Genomic DNA, 14,637 nt, shown 5'->3' with positions numbered 1-14,637 from the left:
AGCTGGACCCCAAATGTGTGGGGTTTTCCCCTCTGGTTGAGGCTCAAAGGTTGCAGTGCTGTTAAATGCACCTTCTGAAATCAGTGTATCTGGAGAAGATACTCACTGGCATTCAGATATCCTACAGCAGAGCCCCTGTACAGACATAATTTATTCATGTAATTTGGATCAGTCTAACTCACATGCAAACTTTTCTGAAGATAGACTCCTGTTTTATTTTCTAAAACACTTCCTCAGCTCCCTGCAGTATATTTGGTTCTTTCGTCTTCAGCTGTCAAAATTTTATTTTAAAATTAATTGATTTTGATGTAATATTTACTGCACTTTAGCTTTCAGCACAGCATATGAAAATAGATTTCACTACAGCTGGCAGTGTCTAATGGGATTCATTTCTACTCCAAAGGCTCTTTGCATTATGCGCCCATACTTCCAGCCGAGCTTGCTTTCAACAGTCTCCCCATACCAGCAAGCTTACACCAGCTTGGGCTGGCAGGGAGACAAGGTGAGGTGTTTAAAAGCTTAAAGAAGCCACAGTTGATGCATCCCTAAACCCAAAGTGTTGGTATTATAGATCTGGCCTGATATTCATTGAAATTAATAGGATCTTCCCCTTTTGCATCAGTGGGCACTTTGGCTGGATTAAAAATTGATCATATCTCGTTATGCTAACCATATCTATGGTGAAGATTTAGCAGTAGGTTGTGGAAGTGCCCTGGCCCTGGCACATCACCAGGGTATTACACACAGCAGAAAGCAGTGCGTGGAAACTGGAGCAGAATTTGCTAACCGCTGGTGTTGTAAGGGGAGGTGGTGAACTTTGATGTGAGGGGATTCAGAAACAGCTTTTGAATTGTAAAGCTCTAAATAACTTGTTAGAAAGACACCACTGAACCCATTTCTTGGTGGGTTATGATGGTCCCGGCTTTTTCCTGCAGCCCCACTGCAGCAGGGCTGCTGTCTCTGTGGCATGTAGGGAGCAGAGGGAGGTGACACGCTTCCAGTCCATGGCAAGATTGGGAATGTTTTCTTGTCTGAGGCTTAATGCCTGAAGTACCTAGGACTGCCAAACTTTTTCCATGCAGTCTGTTTCCTGACACAGAACAGAGCTTTTGGTTTTTAATTCCCCTCTCCCCCCAGAATAAAAAACCCTGCTGTGTTTTCCCTCCCAAGTTCTCCGATGAAATGTTTCCACATGAAAATTAAACTCCTTTGAGCAAAGCTGCAGTGGGTCCCAGCATGCTGTTTTTTCATATATCCCCATCCCCGAAAGAGATACGATAAAGCATCCTGTGTTTTCCTCTCTGCAGGGGAGGGCAAGGACTGTTAAACCAAAAGTAAGAAATCAGCACCTCTTTCTCTCCCCACCTCCAACTGAATCCTTCAAGTGAACAGGGTTGTAACAAACTGAAATGTTAAGGTTCTCAGTCTGGTATCTGCAACACTCAGGTCTGGGAGGTCTGGTGGTGGGGCTTCAAGTTGAGAGGTCTGTGAGGAGCAGGAAATGTGGCTATTACAGGCTGGAGGGGGGAAAAGCCAAGTCAGATGTTGGAAGCTGAGCCAGGCTGAGGAAGAATGATGGGAGCAATTCCTTTGATGCCATCAGCATTTTTATTGATCTGAGGCTGTTTATTGCTGCAAAACTAGAGAAAGGCTGTGAAAAGGAGTGAGGGATGTCAATTGCCTGGGTATTGTTTAAAAGATACACCTTCACATTCATTGGACAATGGAGAACATGTGCATCCAGGCTTCGGCTGCAGGGTTCCAACCCTGCGGAGGAGGCAGTCAGCACACAGCTATCCCTGTGCACGTAGTTTTGTTGGAGGAAGTTAGAGCTTGATCTGCCCATGTGACATAAAGCAAATCTGCCCTGCAGATATGCTGAGGGGCTGGGAGAAGAGCTGCTGGCGAAACGCCTGGGGCTGGGTTTGCTGTGCAGCCATATGCGGAGAGACCTAACTGTGGATGAGGATGGGTTACAGTCCAAGGCAGATGCTGCAGAGAGGAATGGAGTTCAATATGTAATGAATAAATAATTTTGCAACAGAAAATAGGTATTGTAAGTGTGGATGCTCTTGTGTATATCTATCTTCATGCAGAGGTGTGCATGCGTGACTGCATATGCACAGGTGTATATGTATCATGATGATGCTGACTTGAAATGATCAAATAGGCATCATTAACATTAGAAAAGGCACTATATGCTGCTTCTGTGTCCCATGTGTCCAGATGCACTGACCAGGGAATCCTCCACCTTATCAACTCATCTCTTCTTCGTTCTCCTTTACAGAAATCCGTGAAGCTTTCCGGGTGCTGGACAGGGATGGGAATGGCTTTATATCCAAGCAGGAGCTGGGCATGGCAATGCGTTCCTTGGGATACATGCCCAGTGAGGTGGAGCTGGCGATTATCATGCAGCGCCTTGACATGGATGGTGAGTCCTTGCTATTGATCTCTGTTACTGGTGGAGGGCAGCCATTCCAGGTGCATTGCAGCCTATGGTTTGGGCTCAGATCGTTTATTGTCACCAAGAAAGGTCTGAACAGAAAGCTGTGAAACTTTGCCTTTTACCACAGCAAGAAAAGGGCAGACGACAGCGAGCCATCAACCTCTTGTAGACAAACCTCAGGCAACTCAGGCAAGGGAGGTGGAGCATCTTTTATTTGACCAGCTGATACAGCTGGGTGAAGACAGAGCAGCTTTTGCAAGGCTGTTGTAGCTTTTCTCTGCACTCCTGGGCAGCATCTGGCCCAGTGATGCCTTCTCTGAGATGATCTGAGCACCCAACAGAGAAGTTCTGCTTTATCCCGTGGCCTCACCATTCTTTGCAAGGAAAAAATGCTGTGGATGGGAGGCTGTGCTGTGTTGTAATGAAGTGTTGATGGCTTTTGAAGGAGAAGTTTAGAAGGGTGGAATAATTTTGAGCAAAGTCCTGCTGTGAGAACTCGTCAAACGATTGCTAAGAGGTAATAAAAGAAACAGAACCTACCATTAACGGGAAGAGAAAAATGCAGCATCAGGATGCTGGAGCCAGGGAGGACTTGTTAACTGCTGCAAAGCTACAATCAAAGCTGATCACAATGAACGGACTGTCTTTAAAATGTCCTTGGTCAGAGCAGGAAGGGAGACTTTCTGATGCCTGAAGTGTACAGGGAAGCTGGGGCACAGATCCAGTCTTCTCCCGGCCCTCTGCAAGCAGCTACAACAGGGTGGAAACACTATGCAAAGTTAGATGAAATCAAACTGGAGTGCTGGATGAAGTCCTGATCTGAAGGGGGATGCCTGGCAAGTCCATGCGATGCCAGCATCCTTGGGGAGACTGCTGAGAGCAGAGATCATGGGAGATGGTGACAGTGGGAGTGAATCTCTCCTACCTCCCTCGGATATCCAAGTCAAATGCCCTCACAAGATGCATAGTACGACTATATTCATCAGCCCAGGGGGAGCAGAACAGAGGCTGTCACCCTGCTTGAGGGTGTTCAGCATCTCCCTTAGACAGGGAGACAAAGTAAAGCAAAACCTGGTGGATGGAGAAGATAAGTTGTTGAAACGATCTCACTCCTAAAAGAAAAGGTCGGGGGTGGGGGGGGGGGTGGTGGTGGGGAGCGACACTCCATCACTTGAAAAAGCACTTTCTCCAAAAATTATTGTTTGCACCTTGTTAGGTTCTGCCTTTCCGAGCAGACCAGATGATTTCGCTTTAGGTTTGTAAAGGCCAGCCTCAGCATGATGCCAATTCATGGGGTCTTTTACCGAAACACTGTGCTTTTTTGGAAAAAGAGTGCTGTGGAATTGGCTTCCAGTTTTGATTCATCTCCAGTTATTCCCTGACTCTCAGTCTCACAGACTTGAGACTTTGGCACTGTTTCGTATATACTCCTAGTGTGCAGGGACCTGTAATCGGAGAGATGGAGTTAAAATGTAGAGTAATGGGCTGCAGATGGAAGGTGTTAGATTCCTGTTTGAGACTTTTCAGCAAGCTAGATGTGCTTTCTGCAGAGACAGGAGGTGATCTTCCATCTCTTCCAGCTCAGCAGTTCCAACAGTTCCAAAGATACAGTCTGGTTGCACTGGGTGTTTTTATTGTTCTTACGTCTCAGCTGCCTGTTGTTGCAGTATTTTGAGCAGAGGGTTTGGGGCATGACACAAGTCTGTGCTATGTGAAGGTCAAATGGGCCATACATCAAAAAGAGACAGGGTAATGGGAAATTCCTTAGGCACTGAGAAAATAGGGGAATATTATGTGGAAGATTTACCTTGCCTGCAAATTGAATTAATGCTCTATGGCTTGAATTATTATTATATAGCTTATGGCTACTTTTCTGTGATGGATTGTCTTCTTTTTTTTTTTTTTTTCTTTTTCCTGGGATTTAATTTGAAATATGTAGTGAGAACCAACAATAGCTTCCTCCTTCTTTTCCTACTGTGCATAAACATCATTCAGTAGCAGGGCTTAAACCCAGTGAGCTCCCAGGGATGCCAGTCATGCACTGCACCCCCAGGAGCATCCTCACATTTGTTCCACCATACCCCTGCTGAGGGTTGCCGAATTTTTCCAAGGCTTTGGCTAAGCATCAGGTGGACGGGCAGCTTGGCTGGATGAAAGGTCACGTTCATGTAAGAGTCCCCTGTGGTCAGGAGAGCCAGGAGGGAGGCAGTAATCCTGCTTGTCTCCCGGCACCTGACATGAATTACGATGTGGCGGCAGGTAGTGCAGCCAGACTCTGTCCCTCTGCACAAGGCTGCTGCCAGTGTCTGCTAATAATGAGGTAATACAATTGGCAGGGGTTTCTATTTAATCTGAACCAGCCCGAGCAGACCTAGTGCAAGCATCCAGTTTTCATCAGAAATTACCTTGGGAGTGCATTCTCATTGCAGGATGGCAAAGTCTCTGTATCTGCCATGGCTTATTTAACAGATGGGCTTCAAATAATGAACAACCAGAGCTGGTCTGAATTTGTTTTTCATTGCAAACCCCATTTTCCATGGGGATACATAGGGAGGCTCAACTCTGTCTAGGTCAGGATTAGGTCTTTTGTGCTGTGTGAGCAGCATTGCTAGGTTGGACAAAGCACATTTTAAGAGGAGCATATGCACTGTATGTTGGAGTGGGTTTGTAGCTGAGCATAAGCTGATATGACAGGAGTATTTCACACCTGTGTGTCACCTTCTGCCACAGAGGATCTCATCTAGCTCAGTGAATAATGCAGCGATCAATTCCAGAGATGCCCAAGGACAGTTGCTTCTGGGGCTGTAGTGTGCGGCTGTTCAGTAACACACAGTGAGCCTCCAAATCAGAGCAGAAATGAAGGTGCATTTCATAATTCATTGCATTTGAATGTAAAATGTAGTTGGTTAGAAAATGCTGCTTGAACTTAAGTGAAAATGGCAATTGCACATCCTGGATTTTGCCCAGCAACTCTTCATGGGTGTCTTATCGCTTTTAATGCCTCCATGTGTTACCACCAGCCTTCTTCCACAGATGACATGCCAGCAGCCCTGGCATTAGCAGAGTGGAAATGGGTGCAATAAGGGGGTTTGCCCACACAGAATGTAATGGGGTAATGCTGAGGATGTTCAAGAGTTTCCAAATGTCCTCTAGGGCTCAGAATGGCAGGAGGGGATCCTTGCCTGTTGGGATTGCTAGGAGGCAGGTAGTCCTATGCCATGAAACTCATGGCACATGGAGAGTTGTGGCTTACTTCTCTGCTGCGCTTCGGTGCTGTGGCACAGCAAAGCTGCTGCAGGGCTGGGGAAGAGATAGAAGTTTAGCTAAGAAACAGTAAAATGGGACCCCAGGATGTCTTGGGGCTGACAAAACAGAGCAAGATGTATTTTCCTGCATACAGGCAGATGCAAGCTCACCACAAATCCTGTATTGAGAAGCATCAAAACCCAGCTTCTCTTACCCAGGGACAACTGCCCAATGCTCCCAAGATGCTGATCACAAGGTTGCCCATTGACTTGCTTTTTTACCCCAAAAGCTGAGGCAAGCTTGGGCTACGGGGACAGGAGATATTTGGTTCCTGTGCTGCGGTAGGGGATGAGTAGTGGGAATTAGTGGTGGCACTTGGGAAGCCCTCAGCCTTGGCTGAGGACACTCCACAGCCCTGCAAGGGACCACACTCCTAGGTACATTCTGCCCCGTTCAGCTTCTCTGAATGTACTTATTTCCAGTGAATATCTAACTCTTGCCAGTCCTCACTGAAGGAAGGAGAGCATCAGAGGCTGAAGTATCCACTGCACTTCCTACAAATGCCTTCTCCACCTTTTCTTCTTTGCTGTTCTGCAAGGTCTGCTTCACCCAAGTGAAAATGAAAGCAGCAGCTGCAGGGGATATATTATAGTTGTCATAAAAAAATGTATCAGGGAGAAAAATGGGAATCTACTTGGAATATTTCAAAGTCTCAAGATGAGTCTTATAAATCATCAAAACCATCGTTTTATGAACTACTGGAAGGTGTTACAGCATTGCTGTGATGGGAGACGGAAGTACCCAAACAGAAGGGAAAGAGATTTGATTTTCTGTGCAAAAATGCCTCTTTTGGGGAAGGGAGGAGAGGAATTGTGGTTCCATCATATGTCGGAGCATGAAATTCACATGAGGCCAGAGCTTTGCTTGCATCTGTGATAGAAATGGTTCATGATGGTATGGCAGCAGGAGGTTGTTTAGTATAGCTGGGCACCTCTCCAGTGTGCTGTACTTATAAGGACTTACTGTTTGCTTTTGATCTGAATGTAGAGGTCAGATCTCACCTTAGTTTATACCCTTGATTTGCTTTACTCTAAGACATAAATTATTGCATGAATGTAAATATCGCAGACTATGAGAGATGCCTACAGCTCTGTCTGCAATCTGGAGAGTGACCTGAAGTGTTCTGCCAGAATGTGGAAAGTAAAATATTTTATATATTTATGTGCTGGAGAAGAAATTATTTGTAAATTCTTCCAATTGGCAGTAATGCTAATAAAAATGCAAAGAAATGGCACATTAAATGTGTTGCCTTATCTGGGATGCCTGCTCTTTAAGCAGACTTTTGCGATAAAATAGATGAATGTGTGACTTGAGTGTCAAACTGTTTCTTTACAACATAAGACACTTTTATCTGAGGAATAAAATAAGCACTCAGTGTACTAATTAGAGGAGCAGCTGGTTTTCAGTATCCTGGAAAAATGACTTCAGGCTAACACCAGAGGAAAAAAACTCCAGTGTGTCAAATTGTTTATTATAGTATAAATACGGAATACTTTGATCAAGCAAAAGAAGAGCTGGTTTCATCAGTGCGCAAGTGAGCTACCTGTTACCTTTTATCACATTATGTGATGTGTCAGCAGTAGTGGATAAATCCAGCTATGACACCCTTGTGAGTAATAAAAGACAGGGGCAAGACATCCCAATTTAAAATGGTGCATATTCCCAAGCTGCTTCCAAGGGCTCTTTGTAGAGCAGGGGGGTGAAGATGGGAAACAAATAAGCCAAAAAACCCCACCCGAAAACCACAAACAGTAAAAAATATCCTGAGCACAAACACAGGCTGGGTGGAGAATGGGTTGAGAGCAGCCTGAGGAGAAGGACTTGGGGTGCTGGGTGAGGAGAAGCTCCCCATGACCCGTTTTCAGTGTGCGCTTGAGCGCAGAACCCCCCATGCGCTGGGCTGCACCCCCAGAACATAAGCAGAAGCTTATGGAGGGGATTCTCCCCCTCTGCTGCGCTCTGGGGAGACCCCCCCTGCAGTCCTGATCCAGCTCTGGGGCAACAGCACAAGAAGGACGTGGAGCTGTTGGAGCAAGCCCAGAGGAGGTCCAGTGCTGGAGCGAGTCCAATGGAGATGGCAAACAGAAGTGCCAAGCTTCCCCCTGAGGCCTGCAGAAGGCGAGTCCCTTGCTCTTAGATGTTGCATTGCCAAATATTTGCTTCTGTCCATAAGATCAGCTTGAGCTGCTCTGTGTGGGACAACGGTAATGTCACAGGCTGAAAACATGTTCCCTTATTTGTCTCTCCCTCTTCTTCTTTTTGTTTTAGTTTTTGTTTGGGTGGGGTTTTTTTTGTTTGCTTGCTTTGGGGTTTTTTGTGTGTTTTATTTGGTTTTGTGTTTGGTTTTGTTTGGTTTGGGGTTTTTTTCCACTTTACTGCCCTGGACAACTCCTTGTGTTTCAACATGAAACTACGTAAACCAGCCCAGGCTGCTGAAGGTAGACCAGAAACCGCTTCTGTGTTTAAAATGTAGAGTTAACAGGAAAAGCATGGACAAGTTATTGCAGACTTTGTGTTTGTCCTCAAGAGCCTCTGATTTTCATATGAGAGAGATGATCTAGCAATATTTCAATGTGATTGTCCTTTAAAGTGTGTTGCTGAGCTGAGAAACTTGGTTGGCGAGATGGATTTGATGAGATTTGTCTTTATTTATAGAGGCCACTTTCTTTGTGTCTGCTTTTATTTGTAAAATGGGGGTTGTCATATTATGTATTCCTGCTGCAAAGAATGAAGAGTAATTATTGCTGCTGGTGAAGCTAGTCAGATCTGCAGTTCAGTATTAGGAAGAGGTTCATAAGTAGTAGCAAATTCTGTCTTTGATCCAGTGCATGGGTGGCTGAGGAGGAAGGTGATGCTCAGTGCCTCAGTTTCCCCACTGCAGAACAGCTGTGTCATCATTGTACAGAGAATTATCTCCTCCTTTCAGCCAGTTCCATGGATGTCTATAACTAACACTGTTTCAAACGTGGAAAGTTTTATGAAAGACTTTCCCTAGCTCTCGTTAAAGTTACGGATTGAGGCTGTAATTAGGCAGAAATTCTCTGGGTTGTGCTGGGGAAAGGTTCAGGCTGGTGATGGGGTTGTTCTCCTCTGACCTTAAAATCTCTGAAGCTGAGATACATGTCTGGAAATATCCTGTGGCTGGAGCTTTTCTGTGCACATCCTCTGCATCATTTTAAGGCACAGCAGCAGCAACAGCCTTCACCAGACTGTATTATTACTGCACAGGTTACTTTATGGGCACAATGACACAGACTGGGACAGAGAATCACTGCAGCTAGTTATTAAGAGAATAAAAATAAACAGGAGTGTTGTATGCGCCTGGGACCCAAGCTGCAAAAGACTAGCTCATTAACTTTAAATATATCACCTAGCTGCACTCTGGAGGTCAAACTCGAGGGGAAAAAAGGGTGAATACTTATCAGTCTGCATGCAGCAGATCCTCATCTCTGTTTAAATGTGTGCCTCATTTCAATGCCATTACAAGAAACTTTTAAGGAGGAGGAAGAACCCCATTGTCCTGAGCCTGGCCACGGAAAAGGCTTATTTATGAAGCAGTCAAGCCAGATAATCCAGGCTCCCAGTTGAAGGCACAAGGCTCTGAAACCCAGGTGTAAGTCTCTGTTGTGCCCTTTGTATATAGGTGATGCAATCCATGCGTGTTTTCCCCCTCTTTCTTTCCCTCTCCTGGTCTGTCTTTCTCCAGCCCAATGAATATTTAATTTGTGCTCCAAGAGAGCCACTCCAATGGCAGACATTTGGACAGACAGCGGTCGACTGAGGGCTGGGGATCGGGGCTCTCTCGGGGGATGGAGGGTGAGATGTGTTCATGCTGCTGCTCCTCTGAGCATTTAATTATTCCTTCAAAGCAGAAGAGCTCTGGCAGGAGCCATGCAAGAGCCCACGCACAGGCTGCTACTACCTGGGACGTGGGGATTTGCCTTCCCACCTCTGCTTAATCCCTCTCTCCTCTTCCAGGTGTGATATGATTTGGGGGTGGTCTGCTGCACTCTTCCTGCCTGGCACATCCAACATGGGCAAGCCACTGCTGATGGTAAATCCTGTTGGATCAGGACAGCTGTGTTCTTCCTTATGAGGATGCTGATCCTTTCTGTGTGAGGGTGCTGAGGCGCTGGCACAGGGTGCCCGGAGAAGCTGTGGCTGCCCCAACCCTGGCAGTGTTCAAGGCCAGGTTGGACAGGGCTTGGAGCAAGCTGCTCTAGTGGAAGGTGTCCCTGCCCGTGGCAGGGGACTGGAACTGCATAAGCTTCAAGGTCCCTCCCAACTCAATCCATTCTATGATTCTATGATCCTATGATTCTATGATTCAGCACCCTCTTCCTGTAGTGGAGCAATTAGTCAGGCTCACACAATTGCTCCTGCGGTCATTGACAATGCATCTATTTGCTATTCCTTTTTATTATCACATATGCCTGCTTTTTGTCATAACTGAGACAGTGTCTTGCAGGGAGCAAACCTTTGTGGGTATCTGGAAGCACTTAGTGCCCAGAGGATGCTAACAGACTAGTAATGATAAGCAGATCTGATTTGTCTCTGATGATGTGGCCAGCAATGTTCTGAGTCATAGTTTTAGTCATTCAAGGTTCAGCCACATGGTTGCTAACCCCCTTCTGACTCTTTGACATTAATGCTGGGATTAAGATTAAGAGAAAGCATTATGGTAGAGAAAAATGTTAGGGCATAACTGTAAGTAAATAAATAGATGTTTCAGTTGGTTAAGGGAGTTAAGAGGTTTAGGGGTTAGCGGTACAGCTCAGCTCTACTGTTTTGCTAAGGTCACCCACACAAGCAGTAACTGTCCCTTGGCTAATGAGCTGTTACTCAGGGATGGGGTGGCATCTGGACTACATCCTGCCCAGAATCCCTCTGGTCCTTGCCCACCATGTCCCCTAACAGTCTTCTGACCCAGCTCTCCCGCATTACCACCCCTTGAGGTTACCCCATCTTCCGAGTTTGTAAGTAAGTTATTGCAATGGTGAGTACCTTCATGAGTGACTTCAGCATGGCTTGGGTTTATATACTGTGCTTGTATTTGTAGCTAATGGGAGCAGGGAGAATAAAATAGCTGCAGCTATCGTTGGACAGGGAGCACAGTCCCCACATCCTGGCCACAGCCTTTCTCCTGCTTGTGCCCCATCTGTCCTTATGAGGTTGTTTTCCTTTAGTGCAATGAGTTCATGGTGAAGTAGTTGCAGACAGACGGTGGGGGAAGGACGTGAACACCACACACGTAAATTGGCAGGGGGGGACAGTGAGAGACCGGGGCTTTATGGGCACTGCTGACAGCTGTGTTGTTCAGGGCTTGCTGCATGGATCATATAAAGGAGCAAGGGAAGGTGAGAGCAGTGTGGACAGCACTCATGCTCCAGCCTGGCCTTTACTCTCCCTTTTCCCCCACCCCTTAACTCAACTAAAAGTTCATTTCTGAATGACAATCTTAAAAACAATCGGTGTTATCAGCTCCCTGCCCAGGCTGGAAGTCAAAACACAGAGCTTGCACCAGTTACTAAGAAGGAGCAAAAAGGCTACTGGTAAACCAGGACAGTTGCACATCACTCGCCCTGAATATCAACTACATTGAGGCAAGGAGCACATCTGTAGGCACAGCAAAGCCAAACGTAGGGTTCTGTGTGGTGTCTGATTTGCCTCCAATGCAGATTCTCAAGCAGATGCTTGATGTGTGCATCACACATCCGTTTGTAGCACACTGTGTGTGTGACTACGGCGAGGAGGAGGAGGAAGGCATCTTTTGACTGTACCCCACACAAATTTCAAGCTGAGTGGTCCCAGCATCTGGTGGGTAGCCTGGATGCTTATAGATCCTGCAGGCAATGTGGGTATTGTATATTACCTGGTTATGCCATGGCTGTGGAGAGCAACCCCCTGCATTTTCACCTTGCAACCATGCAGAGTTGCACTGGGTGTGTCTTGGAGCCTATGTGTTGTTATTTATAATATTTCTCTCCTGGCTTTTGAATACTGTAAATGGATTTTTCAGCCAAAATTCTGAGTTCTGTTTCTTGATATTAGGATGCTGCAGTCTCCTGAGATCCTAATGCCAGGAAGCTTTGTTTTCTGCAGCTAAAAACAAATGTTAAAGGGATATTTCTACCGCGCAAAATGGTTTGGGGTCTAGTTTCCTTGCTAGTTAACAGTTTTAATTAAAAAAGCAGTCAATAAGGGGATAATGCATTTTGTAATAGCATCTTTCTTCTGAGGTTGTGGAAAATGCTATAATTAAGCTGATAATTAAACCCTGTGAAGTTAGTTATGATCCCTGGCAAAGGCACTGGGAAGTCATGAGCAAGGGTTTGCCCGAAGTCTTGTTCTGAGTCAGACACAGAGCCCAGGAGTCCTGGCACCCTCTTTCTCCTGAGTCATGTGTAGGACTAAGTCCTGCCTCTCCTCTGTGGATGAAGTGACACTGCAGAAAATGCAAACTGAATAACTCAGTGTCTTGGGGTCATATATGGATCGACAAAATATATGCAGGGGCAGGTACTAGAATTCTTTAAAATGCAGATTGTTTTCTTGCTAATCTGTCTAATTTCTTTAACCTGATTTGCATGATAGTGTATGGGTTTGTTGCTGCCTTTCCTTTGATGTATTGCAATGTAAATCACCCCAAATCCACTGTCACCTTGCATTACCTTCCCCTACCGTGATCCAACCTGCTGTGACCAATACAGTCCGACTTGATGCCATAAACTGATGCCTCCCATGGGGAAGCAGAAGGAACACATTTTCTCATAGCCCATAAACGTTTTAAAGAATGACTTTCTAAGTGGTGGGATGCCCACCCCTTTCCTTGTCTGTTTAAAGAAATGAGCTCCATCGTGCAAAAGCTCAACCCACTCCAGCCCCACAGAACTCTTCAGTGTGGGCTGAGCCCTGAAGGTGTGAGCAACTTTAGCAGTTGGATGGGCTCTTCCTGCATGTTACAGGATCAAAGCTATTATGAATCCCTGCTGGGTTTCCTTTCCAAGCCCCCGCCCTGGGCTCACCCCCAGGATATTCACTCTTGTCTTCAAGAAATTACAGGCAGAGCCTAGTAAATAGAGATTAGTATTCTGGCAAATGTTTTGACTCTGCTTATTTTCACATTGTGTTTCTGCGAAGATAAGGACATGCAGAGATTTTAATCGGTGCATACGCTCAGACCAAGCATATGAAATATAATAAGGACAGATAGGAGCAGCATGCAGTGCACGTGGTGAAGCTATCATGCAGGGCTGCGGCAGGTACTGCGGTCAATAGTGACATTTTCATAGTAGTCTTTGCATTGATCTGCTTTAGCCTGATGGCTTTAGACACTTCTTTTACCCCTAATAGTTTAGCAACAGAAACTACATGGAGAGGTGGATGCAGTCAGTTCCAGCTGAATTTGAATAAAAGACAATCTGAAAGTCTTACAGTTGCTGGTTCTGTTTCCAGACTATATAGACACCCATATCAATTGGCCTAGTAATATGTAGGACGATACATCTATGGACTGATAGACGAAGGAGAGATACAGACATTGAACTTCCTTGCTCAGAGGAGCAGGTATTTTTAAGAGCCTTCAACAGACATGACTTTTCCTTTTTCCTTGTACCATTTTCATTAAGCATCACAGAAGTTCTCTGAGGGGAAAGTAACATTTGATACAAGGCTCAGATATACTTCAAACAGCCACGTGCCTCATTTACAAAATATATAATATACTGCAGGGGCTTGGGACTGCATAGGCTCAGTTCATTAACAGCAGGAGCAGTCTTCTCTTCCTGCTAATGGTGCTGAAGCTGTGTCTACACTGCCTGCTCTACATGCTGAGCACACAGGGCTTCTAAGAGACAGATGCTGATGGAAAGCTGAAATGAATGCCTTCTGGATTAGTCTGGTTCTTCCCTCTGCGTGTGCTCCCTTCCTCTGGACAATGGGGTTGGCCCTGTAAAAGCTTTGCAGAGACCTGGCTGTCTGGCAGCTCTGTAGAAAGGAAGAGCCTTGGCTGCTGTCCTCCTGCCAAGAATGGGTTTTCTGAGAAGTGACTTGCCTACAAACTCCAGGGCTGAGGAATGATCTGCTGTTCATCATCTCTATTTGGGTCCTGTCTTCAGGTCTGGATATGCCACAACAGGGGCCATTCATTGGGATATCAATGAATTTGGGTCTGTAGGCACCATGAAGTTGTTGTATGACGTGCCATAGTGCATGTGTAGGTCCATGATGTGCAGCAGATCCAGAGCAGCGTGTTGGACAATGGCACTAAGTGGTACTTCAATGAAAACATTGATCTTTTTCTTTCATTCCAGGGGATGGCCAGGTTGATTTTGATGAATTTATGACTATTCTGGGACCTAAGCTGGTGTCATCGGAAGGCAGAGATGGCTTTCTGGGAAATACAATAGACAGCATATTCTGGCAGGTAAGCGATTATTTTTAAATGCAATTTCAGCCAACTATCAGCAGTTTCCAGAATTGATCTGTTGAGAAGCACAAGATGTTTTGCTAAGCGTGAACGGTTGTGTAAAGGCTACTGGGGTCTGTCTCACAGTGTGCTGTGTAAGGCTACCCTGTGTTGCTGCAGGGATAACCATGTTGTGCCAGTGCAAGTTTTACCCATGATGTTGCCCTGAGGTGGTTTGGTCCTGCTGGCTTCAAGCACCAGAGGGGAGGCAGCTCTGGCAGTGGGAGCTGCCTTATGTCTGTTGTGCAGTGTGATTTTAAACAGCATTAAACCTTCCTGGAAAAGCAGGGATAGTCCAGGCTCTTATGGTAGGGATTAAAAACCTCCCAGAACACAGTGCTGTACGGTTCTTGTCAATGGATTAGATATGCGGCTTCCTGTGAGATCACTGCTCATTTCATTGATCATCCAACAGCCT

General features: G+C 45.8%; 1 protein-coding gene across 1 annotated transcript in view; it reads left to right on the top strand.

The window, feature by feature from the left end:
- CALN1 (calneuron 1) overlaps positions 1-14,637 on the top strand; it is a 123,587-nt gene that overhangs the window by 62,181 nt on the left and 46,769 nt on the right. The window contains exons 4-5 of the mRNA XM_065694926.1: positions 2,288-2,431; positions 14,065-14,177. Of these exons, the coding sequence (XP_065550998.1) occupies positions 2,288-2,431; positions 14,065-14,177 (257 nt within the window). The remainder of the gene's footprint in view (positions 1-2,287; positions 2,432-14,064; positions 14,178-14,637) is intronic.

The sequence above is a fragment of the Lathamus discolor genome, chromosome 14 (assembly GCF_037157495.1).
Source record: "Lathamus discolor isolate bLatDis1 chromosome 14, bLatDis1.hap1, whole genome shotgun sequence".
Lineage (NCBI taxonomy): Eukaryota > Metazoa > Chordata > Aves > Psittaciformes > Psittacidae > Lathamus > Lathamus discolor.
Note: the sequence above shows the minus strand (reverse complement) of the source record. Positions and strands in the feature narration are given on the sequence as shown.